A 17,916-nucleotide genomic window follows, 5' to 3' on the forward strand; every position below is an offset into this window, starting at 1 on the left:
TGTCCTTACATATTCATCAGTTATTTATTTAGCTAAGATTACATCTTCATATTCATTCATCTTTGTGTGTGTGTGTGTGTGTGTGTGTGTGTGTGTGTGTGTGTGTGTGTGTGTGTGTGTCTGAACACTCCTGAACACTAGGTGGCAGTGTGTCCGTGCGCGCCGTCAACTGAGCGGAGAGGAAGAGCAGTCGCAGTTGATGACGTCACAACAAGGAAGTGCCTCAGTTTAAAGCTCGGTAAACGTCAGGTCGCTATTTCTTCTTCTCTTTTTCTCCGTCACGTCACAAACTCTTGTTTTAATCTTGTTTTAATCTCATATTTTGATAACAATAATAACAACAACAACACGTGTTAATTACAGTTGATAATTTCTTCATGGGCTCGTTGAAGTTTCTGTAGCCGAGTGTTTGACGCTGCTCAGCGGCAGAAGGAGAAGAAAATGCCCGCCCGGAACGTCGTGACTGACGGGGGAAGTAACGTAAGGTACTCCCGGTTAGCGAGCGACGATGACGGATACATCGACTTACAGGTAAACACACACACACACACACACTGTAACAACAACAACAGCAATAACTTCATTATTTATTTAAACATATAGTTCATACTTTATTAAAACAAGACTCATTAAAGCCCAGATAAGAAAACGAATACATTAAAATACAACTCAATTCTAAATACTAATTAAAGCTAGCAGTGATTTTTCTGGTGATAAATCGTATCACGTTTTTATATATATTTTAATAATGTGTATAATCCGCATCTTGTTTTTAATGACTTGATTGTATATTACTCATTAATGTGAGATGACACATTCTAGTTTATACAAAATTGTCACTTTTTTAACGACTTGTTAATATTTAGAGATAGGAGTATGTTGTGTTGTTGAATAAATGCTGAATATAAACAATTATTATAAAAAAATATAGTTTTTTTTAACATTAAAATGTAATTTAAAAGAAAAAAAGAAGGGAAAATTCATCCTGTGCTGCTCAAATTTCCTCACATTAGCTTCGAATAAGGGGTGAGAATCACAGGGTGACTCATGGTCCACGACACCAATAATATCGCAATACAACGATTCTGTGAAAATCAATATATTGCAAGGCGATACAGTGATACATCACAATATCTGTCTAACTGAAGAAAACAGTATCAGTTGTGGAGTTTTTCCGAGCATATAAAGTTGGATTCATTTAGTTTTTCTGGAATACGAGCGGGAAAAACGGGTTGTGTTGTGTTGTGTTGTGTTGTGTCGTGTCTGAGAGAATAAAGACGTATTTCTGCTCCTCTACAGTTTAAGAAGAGTCCGCCCAAAGTGCCGTACAAAGCCATCGCTCTGGCCACAGTTCTCTTCTTAATTGGCTCAGTGTTGATTGTCATCGGCTCTCTGCTCCTCGCTGGATACTTTGGAGTCACGGTGAGTTCTTTATCTTTTACAGTGTACAGTTCTGGCTTCTGACTGTGTGACCACGTTCACGACCGCCGGCTTTCAGCAGTGCTGTCTCTGAATCCACCAGACTCCTCTGTTAAATATGGACATCTTTGCTAAATGTTGGAGATGAGCGTTAATGTTTCCAGGATTTTTAAGTCTTTTTAACGTTGATCTACAGTTGGACATTGTTGGCTTTAAGTCTTGTGTCGGACGGAAGTGGTTTTTATTCTGTTTTGTTTTTCAGCACTCGGACCGAACCATTCCTGTCCTCATCATCGGGATCCTCGTCTTCCTGCCTGGATTTTACCATCTACGCATCGCTTACTATGCTTCAAAGGGCTACACAGGTTATTCCTACGACGACATCCCAGACTTTGATGACTGACGCACACACACACACACATAGAGTTAGTGTTGCTTTTGCTGAAACTTTAAATAAACTTAAAAAATAAATATGACGTCACTCTGCTGTTATGAAGCTGAATTGTAAAGTTGTTTTTTATAGTTTTATCTCAAAGAGTCTGTTTGTTGTAATTTAATGTATTTTTTAATTCAATAAAACTCAAAAACATTGGTTTGTTCTTGGTTCAGAAACAGCTGTTTGTGTTTGTCTGGTTCATTCTTCTGCACCTGAAGGATTTCAGGTGATTAAAGTTGATCCTCTGATCTCCATCTGGTTCAACACTGAAGAACATTCTGTTCGACTCCAAAGAAATGGATCCTAATGTTACAATAAACAGCTTTTTAAATGTTACAGAAACTTAACTGTCGTTATTAAACATTACTTTGACAAAAAACTTAAACTTGTAATATTTTTACAAAAACATTTTTATTGACATTGAAAATATAAAAAAACTTTAACAGAAATATACAAAATATTACAGAATTTTGTATTTTTACAAAAAACTGTTACTGACATTAAACCCCCCCCCCACAAATTATTTTACTTCTTGAAATGTTACCAAAACTTTACAAAAAAAAGCTACAGAATTTTGTAATATTTTTACAAAAACATTTTTATTGACATTGAAGAAAAAAAAAATGTCACAGAAACTTTTTACAAAAACACGTGACTGTACAAAAATATGACCAGGATTTTTTTTGGAGCATTTTGAAGCAAAAAAATAAATATATGTATATAATGTTGAATCACAGGTAAGATGATTTAACTGTATGTTGGTGAATTTGACAAAAATATGAATAATTTTCTCCAAGTATGAATCTATGATTGTCCTGATAAAATAAATTCATCGTAATAAATTTAATTTTGTCGCATACTGTGTGTGTGTGTGTGTGTGTGTGTGTGTGCGGAGGGGGCGGGGCTGTAGGTGAAAACCGAATAAATAATTCAAACTCAATCACATCCGTTAACACTGAAACCCTGTGTGTGTGTGTGTGTGTTAATGTTGTTTCTGTTGTTTATTTGTTTTATTTTATTTACTGATCATGAACAAACGGTCAGAGTCAAACGTTTAAACGCATGTTCGCCTTTTGTTGTTGTTGTTTTTTCTTCTCGCGGCAGAGACGCTTTTGTCTGAGGCGCTAAAAACACCAGCGACATCAAGTCACGTGGAAAACAGGCGGAAGTCCACACGCCTTCCTTCAAAATTAAAGCCCCCCAACAACGCCCAACAGTTTAGAACTGAGTGATAAAATATATTTTTCACTTTTTTGTTCTAAATAAATGTTTACCAGAGTTTAGCTACAACATACAGTCTTAGTGATTTATTTGACGCGCCACAGGGGGAGCTGCATTTATCAGTCATCCATAATAGTCTTTTTATTTATTTTTTTTTATTTTTGTCTAAATATTGTGAAGTTATTAAAAGTTTTGGAGCAATAGACAGAGAATAATACATAAATGAAGAAATAAACAAAAAAGGAAAAAGTTAAAGAAAACATTCCCCAAAAAAGAGCAGGAAGCAATATAAAAGTATAATACATTTATAATTGTTTTTAATCTTAGCGGGTTTTTTTAGTATTTCAAATTGTTTGACCTTTTAGGAACCATATAATTAATCGATACATCAGAAATATAATTATCAGATGAATCAATTATGAATTATGATAGCAGCACATTATTCATCCCAAAAGACTCAAATAAATTGTTAGTTGTTTAAATTTAAGAAACAGTGAAATATAAGATGTTCAAGAAGATTAGGACAGCGAGACAAGAAGATACAAAAAATATTAGAGTAAAATGTAAAATAGAAATAGAAATCTATATTTAATAATACCAGTTAATTTAGTAATCAGCCCTCAAACCAATCAATACGTGTATATTTATGTCATAAAAACATTCTTTTTCTTTCTTTTGTTTTTTTTTAAATAAACAGTCGTTTTCTCCGGATTCGTCTCGTTTACTACTTTTACTCGGGCTTTTATTGTGACAGGTGTAAGCGGAAGTTTGACGTGTGCAGCAGCAGCAGATTAGGAGGAGGAGACAGAGGAGGAGATGAGAGCGTGAACAAACCTGCTCCTGCTTCATTATTTCACCTCCTCACGCTCTCACACACACACACACACACACACTTTCACGAAGTCGTACTTTTAAATCACTCGCGATTTTTTTTGCCTAAGTTCGCACGAGCGAGAATCCGGAAAACGTGAAAGAGAAAGAAACGTGGAAAAGATTTTAACGGATTCATGAAGATTTCACGACTTCACGGATTTGACTGAATTATTCTTTTCTTTTTTCAAAGAAATCGACATTTTTGTGGAGGATTAATTTTATTTTCGCACGCGACTGAGAGGAAAAATGTGAACACCTGTTTTTTTTCACCTTCATCACAAACTTTTTTTGATTTTTTTGAACTTTTTCTCTTTTTAAATTTGAATGAACTTTACGTGAACTTTAATAAAACGACTAAAGAAACTTTCAATGGATTAAAAGTTTCAGCCTGAAGTGAAAAGAACCTCCAGTCAGGTAAGAACCATTATATAAATACAACACATGTAAAATAATGTCATATACTATGTAGTGAGACACGTGTTCGTGAACCTGTGTGACATCATCACTGTTTTTATACTTTAATATTATATTACATATACTTTTGTACGGTTTTAATTCACTGAAACATCGTAGGTATGTTTTATAAATATGAAGTATCTTTTTATATTTAATTGAAGAAAGAAACAAAGACCATAACCCTTTTAAAAATATGGAGTGCTTTTTAAATCTGTTTTTGAACTAACTGAAGTCTGGATACTTTTCATACATTATAACTTAAAAAAATGTGTTTTTAACTAACTTTAAAGAAATGAACCCTCAATAATTGAACCATATCCTTTTTATATTGTACTTCTTTAATACCATGTCATACTTTTATAGATCTTCAGCATGTGGTGCTTTCATGTCAATTTAACTAAAGCCCTGTAAGTACTTTTTTATAGTACTTTTGCATGTTTTTTCTACATCATTCTATAACGTTTAACACCTTTTTATATATATTTGAATGATATTTAAAATTTAAGTCTAGTACATTTACATGTTGTTGATGATCAGATCGCAGGTTATTTTATAATCTCTCGTCCTTTTCTGTGTTTCTAATTTACTGGAGTACTTCAGGTACTTCTGAACTAAACACTGTGTGCAGTACAATTTCTACTACTGCTACTACAGCTACTACAATTACTGCTGCCAGCTTGTATTGTCTCCGGTTCAGACTTCAGTAATCATGCAGTAATTGTACTACAGTAATACTGTGACACGCTGCTCTTGTGTTTGTGTTTTGTTTGTTTTGTGTCTCACATGTCGTGACCTCTCTGAACCCAAATCTGACCTCTGTTCTCTGGAGTAAACGAGTGACAAATATAGTTAATAAAATGAGTTTTTTACAAATGATATTTTCTTTTAAGGAGGTGTTATTAAGGACTCGCTGTCGGACAGCAGGTTCAGTTTTTGGCAGCAGTAGATCTGGATGTGACATGGACGACTGATGGTGCGTTCCATTTCTAGTCAGAACTCAGAATTTTGGTGCGTTCCATTTGAATTTACACTTGGAATTCTGGCGTGTTTCATTTGTAATCAGTATCTGGAATTTTAGTGTGTTCCATTTGAAGTCGGAACTTTGGAATTCTGTTGTGTTCCATTTGTGATCTGAACGTTGAAGTTTGTTTTGAAGTCAGAATTGGGAATTTTGGTGCGTTCCATTTTCCGTTTTCTAGTTGAAACTTTCTTGAGGTCTGAACTTTGATTTCCTCATAAACTCGTAAACTTGGAGCAGCCTCACCAACCTCGACATAGAACTTCTGTCTTTATTTGTTTCTCAGTAAATGTGTTACTGCACATGTCGTCATCGTGTGATGTGAACTGAACAGATCTTATTATAGGATGTTGTTTCAGTCCTCCTCTGTTTTTAACATGAACTGAACACAGACTCGGTCCCTGATGATGAAGCCTTTAGTGCTGACGGAGTCATAAATATTAACAACCTTCATCCATTTGCTCTACGCTTTAATTGCGCTGGGCATTTGTTGCGTCCTTATAAAGATGCACTTTATTCATTTCCATTCTTTTTTTGTCCTCTTTGCTTTTCTGTCAGATCTCAGTTCAGACGTCGTTTCACACGTTAATTTCTTCATATTTCACATTCTTACATGGTCACATTCCGCTGTCGTCGGTACAAACCCGCTGTGGTTGAGCAGACGTGAGGCTCTGCAGGAAATTGATTGACTGGAGAAAGTAATTATTCATGAGATGAAAGTGGCAGAGAAAAAAAACAACAACATATCGATTGACTTCTCATTTTTGAAGTGGAATTTTACGACACACACAAATTAAACGATAAAAAAACAAACAAAGAAGACAAAAGAAAACGTTGGAGAGGATTGTGAAATGTGTCTTGGTTCCCTGAAGCCCTTGGGAAAGGGCGGAGTCAGTGCAGGCATCCTCTGACTGTTGCAATCTGCAGTGTCACCATTAGATGTCACTAATTCTCACACACTGGACCTTTTTAAGTTCTGTTTTTGTACTGAACGAACACTTACATGTTTGTACACCGCTTTCATCCTTAGCTTTGACTGGTTAGCGTCGCTCTCGTTGAATATTCCTTTATTTTTATTCTCTTTCCTGTGAAGTGACTTCAGTTCCGGTCTCTTCCAGGAGGATTTCAGGTGACTTGTATCTGCTGTTGTTTCTCAGTGTTTCACGATTCAGATATTTATACAAATTCATTCATGAAAACATCAGGACGAGCAAAAACAGCGACCTGACATTAGTCTCTGTCTAAAAAAGGGCACAACCTAGTGGCCAAAAATATGTTTTCATGAATAGAACGCAGCAGGAACGAGCTAGACGTATGAAAGTTTGCACAAAAAGTCATTTTGTTTTTAGCCACACCCATCAGGAAGTCAGCCAATTTGCACTTTTGAGTGTTAGAATTTTAGTTTTTAAAGAATCCTGAGTCTGGATCTCTTCACAAAAGTGTAGGTAATAAATGCAGCGCCGACCCTTCATCACTGGACTCTCCAGGCTCTCCAGTTTGCTACCTTTGACCTCTGACCCTTTGGTTCCTCCCAGTGTCGTGTCTTGAAAGCAGCTTTATGAGCCTGACCTGTTCCCAAGGGTCGGGGGGGGGGAGAACAAAGACAAACGTTAGCTGCTCAGCTTTCACTGAACTCCTCTGAGACTGAAACCACTCCCTCTGAAGGCATGTCGTGATTAGAGGCAAAATCAGGGCAGTTCACGGCCAATAATTCAATTTTAATTCAATCACAATCACATACATTATCTCACGTCTCTGTACACAGTAAAGACAGAAACCTTTACAATATTAGAGAGAAGAGAAAGCAAACCGTTCACACAATGAGCAAACACTAGAGGTCAGTACTGAGAGTAAAAACCTCCCTTTTAACAGAAGAAGAAATCTGTGACAGAACCGGACTCAGAAATGTGCAGCATCTGCCGAGACAGGTTGTGGTGAAAGGATTGTAATTCAATAAAAATAATATTTACTAATATACTATACAATACTGTTTTTGATCAATTAAATGAAGTTTTCAGCTTCTTAAATGTGAATATTTTCTGGTTTCTTTGCTTCATAAAACGAAGAAATCATTAAAACTGAATCATTTTGTGTTTGTGGACAAAAACAAGACATTTGAGAATTCCAGGTTTGACAAATGTTTTTACAACCTTTTATGAACCAAACGAGAAAATAATCATTATTTTTTTCAGCTCTGTAACTATGAATTGAAGGCGTGAAAAAAACAAACCAAATAAAGTAATGATAAATAAACTTTTAGGTGAAAGAAATAAAGTTTCAGTGACTTTCAGTGAGTTTGTGAGAACAAGAGTGTAGAATTTGTATTAATTGGCCAAACTGATGTTCAATAGTGTTATTCTTCCCTGCAGCAGCAGCAGCAGCAGCAGCAGCAGCATGTGCTGGTTGACCAGCAGCCGTCACTGTGTTAATCCATATTACAGCAGCAGATTTTCCCCTCACGAGACTAAATCTCCGCTCTCGTGCTCAGCATGAGTTCACTTCATTTCCTTTAGTTACAGAAAAACTCAATACAGTTTGTAATCTGGGACAAAGTCCATGAACTCGCTGCTGCCGCTGCTGCTGCTGCTGCTGCTGTCACTGCTGCCGCTGCTGCTGCTGCTGTCGCTGCTGCTGCCGCTGTCCCCGTCACCAAGCAGGCAAATTAGCACTGCTGCTTTAGTTTAGTATTTATTCACGTGCATTATATGGATAAAAGCACTGTTACGTCAAGTTCATACACTATTTAAACCTTTTATAGTTGTACTTTCACATAAATGCATGTTTATTATTTCTAACTTTTATCTTTACTGTAGTTGCTGCTGTGAACACATGAATTTCTTCGCTGTGGGACAAATGAAGGATTATTTTATTTTATCTTAAATGATCTTAAAAACACAGCTGTACACGATAAAGAGACAAGAAATCAGACGTCTATAAAACATGAATAATCAAGAGGATAAGTGGATCAGTTTGTGCTGCTGGAGGAACTCCGTGACAGACTGCCTTAGTCTGGATTAACGTGGATTATTAAGAGGCTGATCAGGCTTGTATCTGTCACTCCACACACACACACACACACTTTCACACACACTGTGGAGTCAAAAGTTACATGTAACCTGTTTTCTGTCTCATTAATTTTATAATCTACTAATCTCGCAAATGACAAGGTTTGTTTTGTCCACAGATCAAAGATATTTTATCATTTATGATCTTTTATTTTTACACATACACAACTCACACTGATCAGTCAATTATCAAAATACTTGTTGATTAATGTAATAATTATTGATCAATTATGGATTTTTTTTGTCCGTAAAATGTCAGAAAGTGCAGGAAAAATCACACAAACTGGTTTTTAACTAAGAATAAACAAGTACAGAGTACAGCTGCGGATGTACTCGGTAAAAAACCATTAAAAACTGCACGTTTACTCACGCATTATTTAATCTGTGCCTCTCAAATCGGTGAATACGGTGAGATTAGGTCAAACAGCTGTCGTTGTAATCAGCTGATTATTCACATTTAAATGTTTATACATTTGTATAATGGTACCACACTTCTTCAAACTAAATATAAACTGCGATTTCAACCTTCAAATAACTTCTTCTTTCAAAATATGGTGCAGTACATGTATTTATTCCGCTCCCTTGGCTTCAGTAACCTTCACACTTCTTTTTCCCCAGAGAAAATCCTGAATATATCATCGTCTGTTTCTGTCTTTCGTGTTGAGACCTCAGCTGTTGACGGTTGTTTGTTGTGTGTAAAACACAAAGATCTCTGTCATCTCATCTCATCTGCACTAACCGAGACTGTTTTAATCCCAGAATAATCTGCTCTGATTCAGCAGTGATTGATCACTGACTGCACAGCCTCAGCCTCATGACAGTGTCCTTGATTTGTCTCAACACGTTTGTCCTTAATTCAATTACACTGTTAACACTGTTGTGTTAGTGTTAACACGCAGCAGCAGCAGCAGCAGCAGCAGATCAGGATTATTCGAGGTGTCAAAGTCAAAGTCACGAGCAGATCCAACGGCAGTTTGTGTCACTGAAATCCAAGGATTCCAAAGTTGTATCTTTTCGTCTGATCTTTAGGATGAATTTTAAATAAAGTGTCAGAGCTTTTCTGTGCGTTTTAACATCGTTTTCAGGACAAAAAAAAGTTGTGTATTATTTTCATAGTTGTTTTGACCACGAAATGTTGAAAATGTTAATCAGTGTTTGTCAAACTCTGGAAACGATGATGTTTTTGTCCACAAACTAAAAATCATTCAGTTTTAATGATTTATTTGTTTTATGGAGCAAAGAAACCAGAAAATATTCACATTGAAGAATTTGAAAAACTAGAAAACTGGAACTGAGTTACAATCCTTTCACCACAACCTGTCTCGGCAGATGCTGCACATCTTTGAGTCTGGTTCTGTCCCAGATTTCCTCTCTCTACTGACCCCTAGTGTTTTCTCATGGTGTGAACTGTTGTTGTTTCTCCTCTCTCTATGAGATTGTAAAGGTTGATGTCTTTACTCTGGACAGAGACTGGAGATAATATTTGTTGTGATTTGTTCAGTTTGAAGGATTTCTTTGTTTTTATGGAGCAAAGAAACACACAAACGTGTCGTACTTTTTAAAGAAAACTGATTTATCAATGAGTTAGTAATCGATTAGTGTGAATAGCAGTTCCTCGTGAGTGAACGGTAAACACATAATGTTTGAAGAGATTTGCTTTTAAATGCACTTCAAACACGAGCTGTAATCCACTTTATTCTTGTTTTATAAGCCAGTTATTAGATGCAGAGCATCATCGCTGACAGTAAATGATCAAACAAAGTCACATACACAGAGAAATGAACAGATTTGCTGTAGCTTCTGACATTTTTAAGGCTCCTTCTCTCTGTTTTATTGTACGTATCAATTAAATGGCGTCGCTTTGCTTCACAGCCTGAGGAAATAACCTGGTTGTCTTCTTGTGTCTCCTGCTGCACCTGCAGACAAAGCTTGTGTGTCTCTGTAATACAGCGGCTCAGTGTGGGCGTGGCCTTGACTGTCTTGACTCTCTCTCTCTCTCTCTCGCTATAATGTATTTATATATTCTGATATGGAAGCACAAAAGAGCATGTGACCGTGGATTTTGGAGTCAGTGTGTTACAATTTGACAATACAAACAAAATCAACAAAAATCACGCTGTGAATGATCGTGTGTGGAGCTTCTTTAGGATAAAAGCATTAAAAACACCTGATATTATGCAAAACAAATGAAATAAATCACAACAAAGGATGGAACATTAATTACCTACGATTCCCATGGAAAAATATAAATATATCATTTTACAGCACTTTTTGGGAACGGGACATTTTCTACTGCTACATATATTAGTAAGTTGTTTTTTTTTTGTTTTGACACTGCAAAAAAACTAACCATGCATCAAAATCAATGTTTCTGCCAATCATTGACCCATCCCAGCGCCTCATAATAATTATTATCAAATTCTACTTGAAATGTTTTTGGTAGGGCAGTTTGATTAAAAAAAGAAAAAAGACATAATGGCCTTTAAAGGGTTCAAATTTTAAAAGATATTATTAATATTTCATATGTATATTTCAGGCTGAAATAGCTTTAAAAGATTGACTCATTTAAAGTGGATAAAATATTAATATATAATATTTTACAGCAGTCTTTGGGAAGGTGACATTTTCTGCCGCTAGGAACAAATGAGTAAGTTTTTTTAAAGGAACTCTGTAAAGGCTTCTTCTGAGGCTCTGAAAGTAAACTTTGACATACTTTTAATACTATAGAAGTAGAAGAGGTCATGTGGTGCTTTTACTTTCACTGATGTAGTATACTTTTGTCTTTTGTTTTTGTGTTAAAAGGTTTCCATTTCAAATGACCTTTTGCCAAACAAAGTGAATGTTTGAGGACATTTTGTCTCTTCACTCGTACTTTTTTACTTCAATCTTGGTTTTGTCTGCTTGTTTTTTGTAAAAAACGCAGCTTTTTTCAATCACATTAGTGATTTTTTTGTTTACCCTTGTGTCGTCCTGTTTTACCGCTGTTTCCTGTGACTCTTTTTCATTGGCCGTTGGCGAGACGTCTTTACTCCTCACACACTAACACATTTTTGTGCCGACTGTGCCCAACTCGTGCGGACAGGTGCAGACTCTGTCCAGCTGTGCATCGTGGGTAAAATCGCGTCCCCAGCTTTACTTTAGGTCAGTTTATAAACGTCTGGCAGCATAGAGACTCACGTGCCAATTACTGTTCTTCAATACTCTGGACACAGACTCAGTGCACTGACACAGTAGAGATGATGTATTCCGATGATGTTGATGTTGATGTTGATGTTGATGTTGTGCAGCAGCAGCAGCAGCAGCAGCAGCAGTGACTCTCTGCTGCAGACTGAACAGGAAGTGTGCTCTGTCGCCTCTCTCAGGTCGAGCGATGTGTGGAGACGTGTGACAGACGGCCATGGGACTGGAGAGTCGGAGGCTTGTGACTGTCAGCGCTGCAGTAACCATCTGTCTGCTGAGTGAGTCAAATACTTGCTAATGCTAATGCTATAGATCCACTGCACACATTCACATCACGCCCTTTGACCTTTTGTGTCATTTTAGAGTTTGTTCAAGTACATGTGACAATTTAAACTGTTATAGAGCGAGCAAGTTTACAGCCAACCATCAGAAAGTAGAAAATATTCACATTTAAGAAGCTGAAAAATCACAAAGTAGAAAATATTCACATTTAAGAAGTTGGAAAATCACCTCAATTGCCGTGACCAAATTCACAATATAAATCAAATTGTGCAGCAACTTATTTGCTGAGATCTGTAAAAAAATTCATATCATTTTCCATTGGTTTACAATTTACCTCCAAAACATGTTTGATAAATGAATTAAAGCATGTTATTTATAACTGTTGTTTTTCATTTAACCTTCACCTGGTTTGAAATCTCAGCAGTTTGTTATTTTTTAATTTCTTCACTTTTAAAACAACATCTGCGTCCGTTGTTATGGTAACACTCGACATATGTCGCCGCTAAGCTGCCCGGCTGCAGTTTGACTGACACCATAATGACTGTGGCTCACTTCCTGTTGCCTTACATTAGCGAAAGTTTGGGGGGGGGGGGAACGAGGCCAAAATCCAACTTAAATAATTTTTCTGGGTCTGGATTTAGATCAATCCTGGATTTATACGACACCCCCCAACACACACACACACACACACACACACACACACACACACACACACACGCGCCAGTCTGTGTTTGTACAGGGTGTGTGTGTGTGTGAACCCCAGGGGGTGGAGCAGGAAAGGTCAGATCCTGCTGCCCTGCATCAGAGCACCAGCCCCTCCCATCCTCCTCCTAAGATTAGAGGACAGATGAGCATCACACACACACACACACACGCACTATATATCACTATCTATATATATGTGTGTGTGTGTGTGTGTGTGTGTATATATATATGTGTGTATATATATATATATATATATATATATATATATATATATATATATATATATATATATATATATATATGTGTGTATGTATATATATATGTATGTATGTATATGTATATATATATGTATATGTGTGTGTGTGTATATATGTGTATATGTGTGTATATATGTATGTGTGTATATATATATATATATATATATATGTGTGTATGTATATATATATATACATAAGACGATAAACTTCGACTTGTCACTTACTTTCTGTAATGACCTCTTCTGTCCTCGGAGTGATCACTGCTCACATTCATGAATGTTTGTCTCAGGAATGATTGACCACTGAATTCCACAGAGGTGTGTGTGTGTGTGTGTGTGTGTGTGTGTGTGTGTGTGTGTGTGTGCTGTTTGTCTCCTCCTGTGTTATCAGTGAAACCCAGTCTTTATCTCTGACGATGATATTCCCCCCCCTCAGGTGTGTCTCAGGGTCTGTCGTCGTTGGTTCGAGCCAGAGAAGGAGGCTCTGCAGAGCTGAGCTGCAGCCTCGCCGCCTCCAGTCCAAACCTCTTCCCGCTGCATGTGGTGGAGTGGGTGCGTCTCGGCTACAGCGTTCCCGTCCTCATCAAGTTCGGAGTGTACGCGCCGCGCATTCATCCAAACTACAAGGGTAAGACGACGCGGTGTCGCCGTGGTTCAATAACAGAAAACACATTTTGACCTTGGTGACTGTGGTTTGAGTCTGACTGAAGGTCAAAGATGAGCTGAAATTACAGCTAATATCAAACTGCTGCTGTAATTGTGGTTCAGGAGACTGGGCGTGTGCACACGTGGCAGCTGTGCATCAGATCTGCTCCACATGTGTCTCATTTTCATCCTTATCCACTTTATCTTTACCATATTTTCATTTTTCATTAGTCGTCATAGACACAAAACACTGTCGTTGACATGCCAGGCCTGTGTGTGGCGCTGCTGCGCTGACATTTTAAAACACTTTTTTTAATGTTCTCCATTGAAATCGGATGCTTTAATAAGGCCGAGTTTCCTCTGAGCAACAACTGACAGGAAGTCGAGGAGGTGGATTCAATTTTAGCAGAAGTCATAAGTCGCATAAACCCATTTTTGTGAATCGATATGTCAGATTAGGAATAAATCATTAAGACAATAAAGACATAAATCAGGTGTTTTTATCTGGAAAATGTTGCTTTAAAGTAAAAACACAGTAGGGATCGTCATTTATATCAAAAACTATTAAAATAGTATAAAAATTAAACATATTCACCTGTATTATTTGTTGAATTTTCAAAGACTCTGAAACTCGCATGACAGGAAGTGGCAGTAATGCACGGTTGACGGCGCGTCGAGATGCATTCAAGCACCCTTGTAAATCTCATCCCTTTAGAGGAGCAGCTTTGAGATGCATTCAAGAAATCTCTTAAGTCATCACTTCTGCAAATGCACCACAAAAAGATTTGTTTTTTTATAAATGCGATCTTTGTTTTGTACGAATTTTTAATACGATACGAGTAGCTACAGAAACTGAAACCGACGTCAAGCTTTGTATGCGGGCGTTGAAGAAGAAACATCGCCCGGTCAGCTGACTGTCGTGGCTCCACCCATACTGTACTGTGACATTATGGCGGGTTTCCACCGACTTGACTCGCCTCACCGCGGTTATTTTGCGTTTCCACTAGCAAAGAACCTGGTACCTGCTACTTTTTTTAGTAGGTAGAGGTTAGAGGTTCCAAGTGAGCTGAGGCGATACTATCCGTGACGTTGCCTGACTGCCGGCCACAGAATCAAGCCGAACAATGCCGAACTGTAGATCAGTTAAAAAGACTTCATAATCCTAAAAACGTGAGTTAATCTCCAACAATTACCAGGGAAATGTCTAAAATCTCAATATTTACCAGAGGAGTCTGGTGTATTTCGTCACTCGTTTGTGTGTTTTCTAACCTAAAACCTAAACCGTGCTGTGCCGTGTCGAGGCGAGTCGAGTCGAGGCGAGCTGGGAACATAGTTGGAAGGTAAAGACGGGATTTTGTTACGATTCCTGAAAAAAAAGATAGCGGGAACACAGCTGTATACTCATTCCCATCTCTAAAACATAGTGGTGTGTGTGTAGGCGGAGTGGCCTTCAGTTGTCTTGTGTGGTTAATGGCCGCCCTGAAGGGGATTCACTGGTATTTACGAGGACTTAAGAGGTCTGGATGAAACCGACACCCCAGATCTCCTCAGAAGTATCGAGAGTCTCCGCTCTGAGCATCTGGACGTGGTTGACTCGTCTTCAGAGAGGATCACAGCGACCTGGACGACAGACGAGTCAATCCGTCCGTCCGTCCAAACACAGCAGTCCCTGTGTTGTGTCTGTGCGTCTTCCAGACTGCAGCTGTGGTGCAGGCACAAGGGCGACAGCAAGAGGGGGCGGGGCAGCAGAGCAATAAGAAGAGGGGGTACCAGTAACGCCGTGCATGGTGTGTGTGGGTGGGGGGGGAGGAGATTAGGAGTGTGTGTGTGTGTGTGGGGGCCTGTTGGTCTGATGACAGTGTTTTATTAGTATGCTGAAGGGGTGACCCAGTAAGAGGAGATTGTTGTGCTGGAAGGAGGATGGATGAAGCTCCGGAGCCCTATAATCCTGCCATTGTCTGCCAGTGGACAAAAGACAAAGAAGGGTGGTGTCACAAGCTCACAGGGGGGGACATGATGGAGGACACCCCCAAAAATCCATCCCATACTGTCCCGTACAACGAGGTCAACGACATGAACATGAAACCTGTGGCGTCTGTCGAGTCAGAACCACCTGAGAGTGAAAGGCTGAATATTTCCAGTGAGCTCTCAGTCATCGACACTCGGCTTCTGCCAAAGTTACAAAGACTATTTAGTGAGAAATTATAATTAATATATAAATAAATATATATATATATATATATATATATATATACTATATATAAATTTAAACGTCTTTGTCTGGTTAGGCCACGTTAAATCCCTCAGGAGTCACCACGGAAACAACGACTTAAAGACATTGTCAATGTTTATGATCTGCTAGCGTGTCGAGTTAACGAGATGCATTCAAACACCCTCGTAAATTTCATCCCTTTAGAGGTGCAGCTTTGAGATGCGTTCAAGAAATCTCTTAAATGTTATCACTTATGCAAACACACCACATCTATATATCTATCTGTCTGTCAATCTGTCTGTCTGTTTGTCTATCCGTCTGTCTGTCCGTCTGTCTGTCTATCAATCTATCAACATTCAGTCAATTCAAACAAGCACGGTGTTAAAACGCTACATTTTTCACGATTTATTTTTCCGATTAAGACTTTTCATAATCGTTAAAGAGAGAATCGCGATACATCGGGAAAATGCAGTACTTCTCCCACCTCAGGACTTGTTGCTATGCCGTTGTCATGTGTAGAGGAAGTTTACCGACAGGGTTAGCTTATGGTTTTGGAACGCCGTGAACTCAGAAGTGACGTCACTCACTCACAGAAAAAGAAAACTCTGGCTCCACAGTTGAGCGACGTGTTTGTCATGTTCAGCGTCCTGTACGTCGACTGTAGATTCTAAACTCAAACTCACATGACAGGAAGTGAAAGTAATGCAGGATTCACAGTGTTTTGAGCTAACGAGATGCATTCAAACACCCTCGTAAATTTCATAAATGTGATCTTTGTTTTGTACGTATTTTGAATGCGATACGAGCAGCTACTGAAACTGAGGGTTCTGGTTATTTTCTGACTTCTTTTTGGATCACTGTGAGTCCAGTCCATTAAAAACACACAAACAAGTGTTTGTCGTGTTGAGCGTCCTGTACTTCATTAACCGGCCTTTGTTTCGGGGCAGTCATGTGACGCACGGGCAGCTGTGATGGAGTAAACAAAATTGCAGAGGTGAAGCAGAGTAGAAGATTGTTTGGTGTGTGTGTGTGTGTGTGTGTGACTGGTGTGGGCGTGTCCACCTCACATGTCCCCTCCCTCTGGAGGCAGATGGCAGCATGTGAAGCGTGTCGACGCTGTGGGTCTAATGTATTCTACCCTCAAATTAAAATGTTGGGGGGGATTTCAGATTTAACCCCGGCAGAGACGGTCAGGAGCAGGAAGACGTCTCCTGATGTTTGTCTCGACATGTCTCGGGCGGTGATTTATGTTCCCGGGTTTTAAGATCAGGAAACACTTTAAAGAAATTGGATTATAGGTATTGCAGCGACCTGTGCAGCTGTTTGGAGTCGGGGTGGATTTACAGTGCAATAATAACTGCCTCCAATAAAGAGAAGTAGGTTTGCGAGGCGTGGACGTGGAATATGAAGTGTTTCCCCTGATTCTTCCCTTTGTGGGCTCCCATTAAAGGAGATTAAAGTGAAGCATAAAAGCATTCTGTCCTCCTGCTGCTGCTGCTGCTGCTGCTGCTGCTGCTGCTGCTGCTGCTGCTGCCGCTGCTGCTCACACACACTCTGATGTCGTTGGCCATTTATAGAACGTGAGATGAAAGAATGAGAGCAGGACGGTATCTTCAGTCCATTAAAAGCATTTCTGATACGGTATCAGGTGTATTCTGTGTACCGTCGGCCTGTTGAGCTCACAGAGGGACAACACAGTTATCTGCACCTGGCTGGTTCCTTGCTCAGGGGCACCTGGTGCTCGACCGATCTCGGTATTTGAACCAACAACTCTCTGATTACAAGCCCAATTCCCTTCCCCTCGGCCCTCGCTGCCACATATCTATGTGGAGTTAGCGTGTTCCTTCCCGTGCGTCCAAAAACGTGCAGATTAGGGATTAAGTGGACACTCTAAATCGAGTGTAGGTGTGAGGGAATGGTTATTTGCCTCGCTGGGATTGGCTCCAGCTCCCGCCGCGACCCTCATGTGGAGGGAAACGCTGCAGAAAATGAATGAATGAATGAATGAAAGAGAAAAAGCTTGTGTTGGGACTGTTGAGCTTCCGTGCGGGTGAAGCCTCAGAGTAAATCATCCCTCTTCCTCTCCATTTCACCCCCTTCATGCCCCGCAGGCCCGAACATTAGTCCAACCACAACAAAGAGGACAGA

The 17,916-nt window shown here is 38.9% G+C and overlaps 2 protein-coding genes across 4 annotated transcripts in view; both read left to right on the forward strand.

The window, feature by feature from the left end:
* The first annotated feature begins 136 nt into the window (after positions 1–136).
* tmem230b (transmembrane protein 230b) lies at positions 137–2,033 on the forward strand. 2 transcript variants are annotated; one of them, XM_058637239.1, is made up of 4 exons: positions 137–249; positions 364–531; positions 1,300–1,422; positions 1,682–2,033. In XM_058637239.1, the coding sequence occupies exons 2-4, from the start codon at positions 442–444 to the stop codon at positions 1,820–1,822; spliced, it is 354 nt and encodes a 117-aa protein (XP_058493222.1). In that variant the 5' UTR covers positions 137–249; positions 364–441; the 3' UTR covers positions 1,823–2,033. The 2 variants fall into 2 exon arrangements, with proteins under 2 accessions (XP_058493222.1, XP_058493220.1); XM_058637237.1 differs by having other exon boundaries at positions 206–531.
* A 1,883-nt stretch (positions 2,034–3,916) lies between these two features.
* Positions 3,917–17,916, forward strand: part of igsf9b (immunoglobulin superfamily, member 9b) — a 34,430-nt gene continuing 20,430 nt past the window's right edge. For both annotated transcript variants that reach the window (XM_058636416.1, XM_058636417.1), the window contains exons 1-3: positions 3,917–4,363; positions 11,851–11,946; positions 13,348–13,539. In XM_058636416.1, coding sequence (XP_058492399.1) covers positions 11,886–11,946; positions 13,348–13,539 — 253 coding nt within the window. In that variant the 5' untranslated portion in view covers positions 3,917–4,363; positions 11,851–11,885. The remainder of the gene's footprint in view (positions 4,364–11,850; positions 11,947–13,347; positions 13,540–17,916) is intronic.

The sequence above is a fragment of the Solea solea genome, chromosome 8, assembly GCF_958295425.1.
Source record: "Solea solea chromosome 8, fSolSol10.1, whole genome shotgun sequence".
NCBI classification, from domain to species: Eukaryota; Metazoa; Chordata; class Actinopteri; order Pleuronectiformes; family Soleidae; genus Solea; species Solea solea.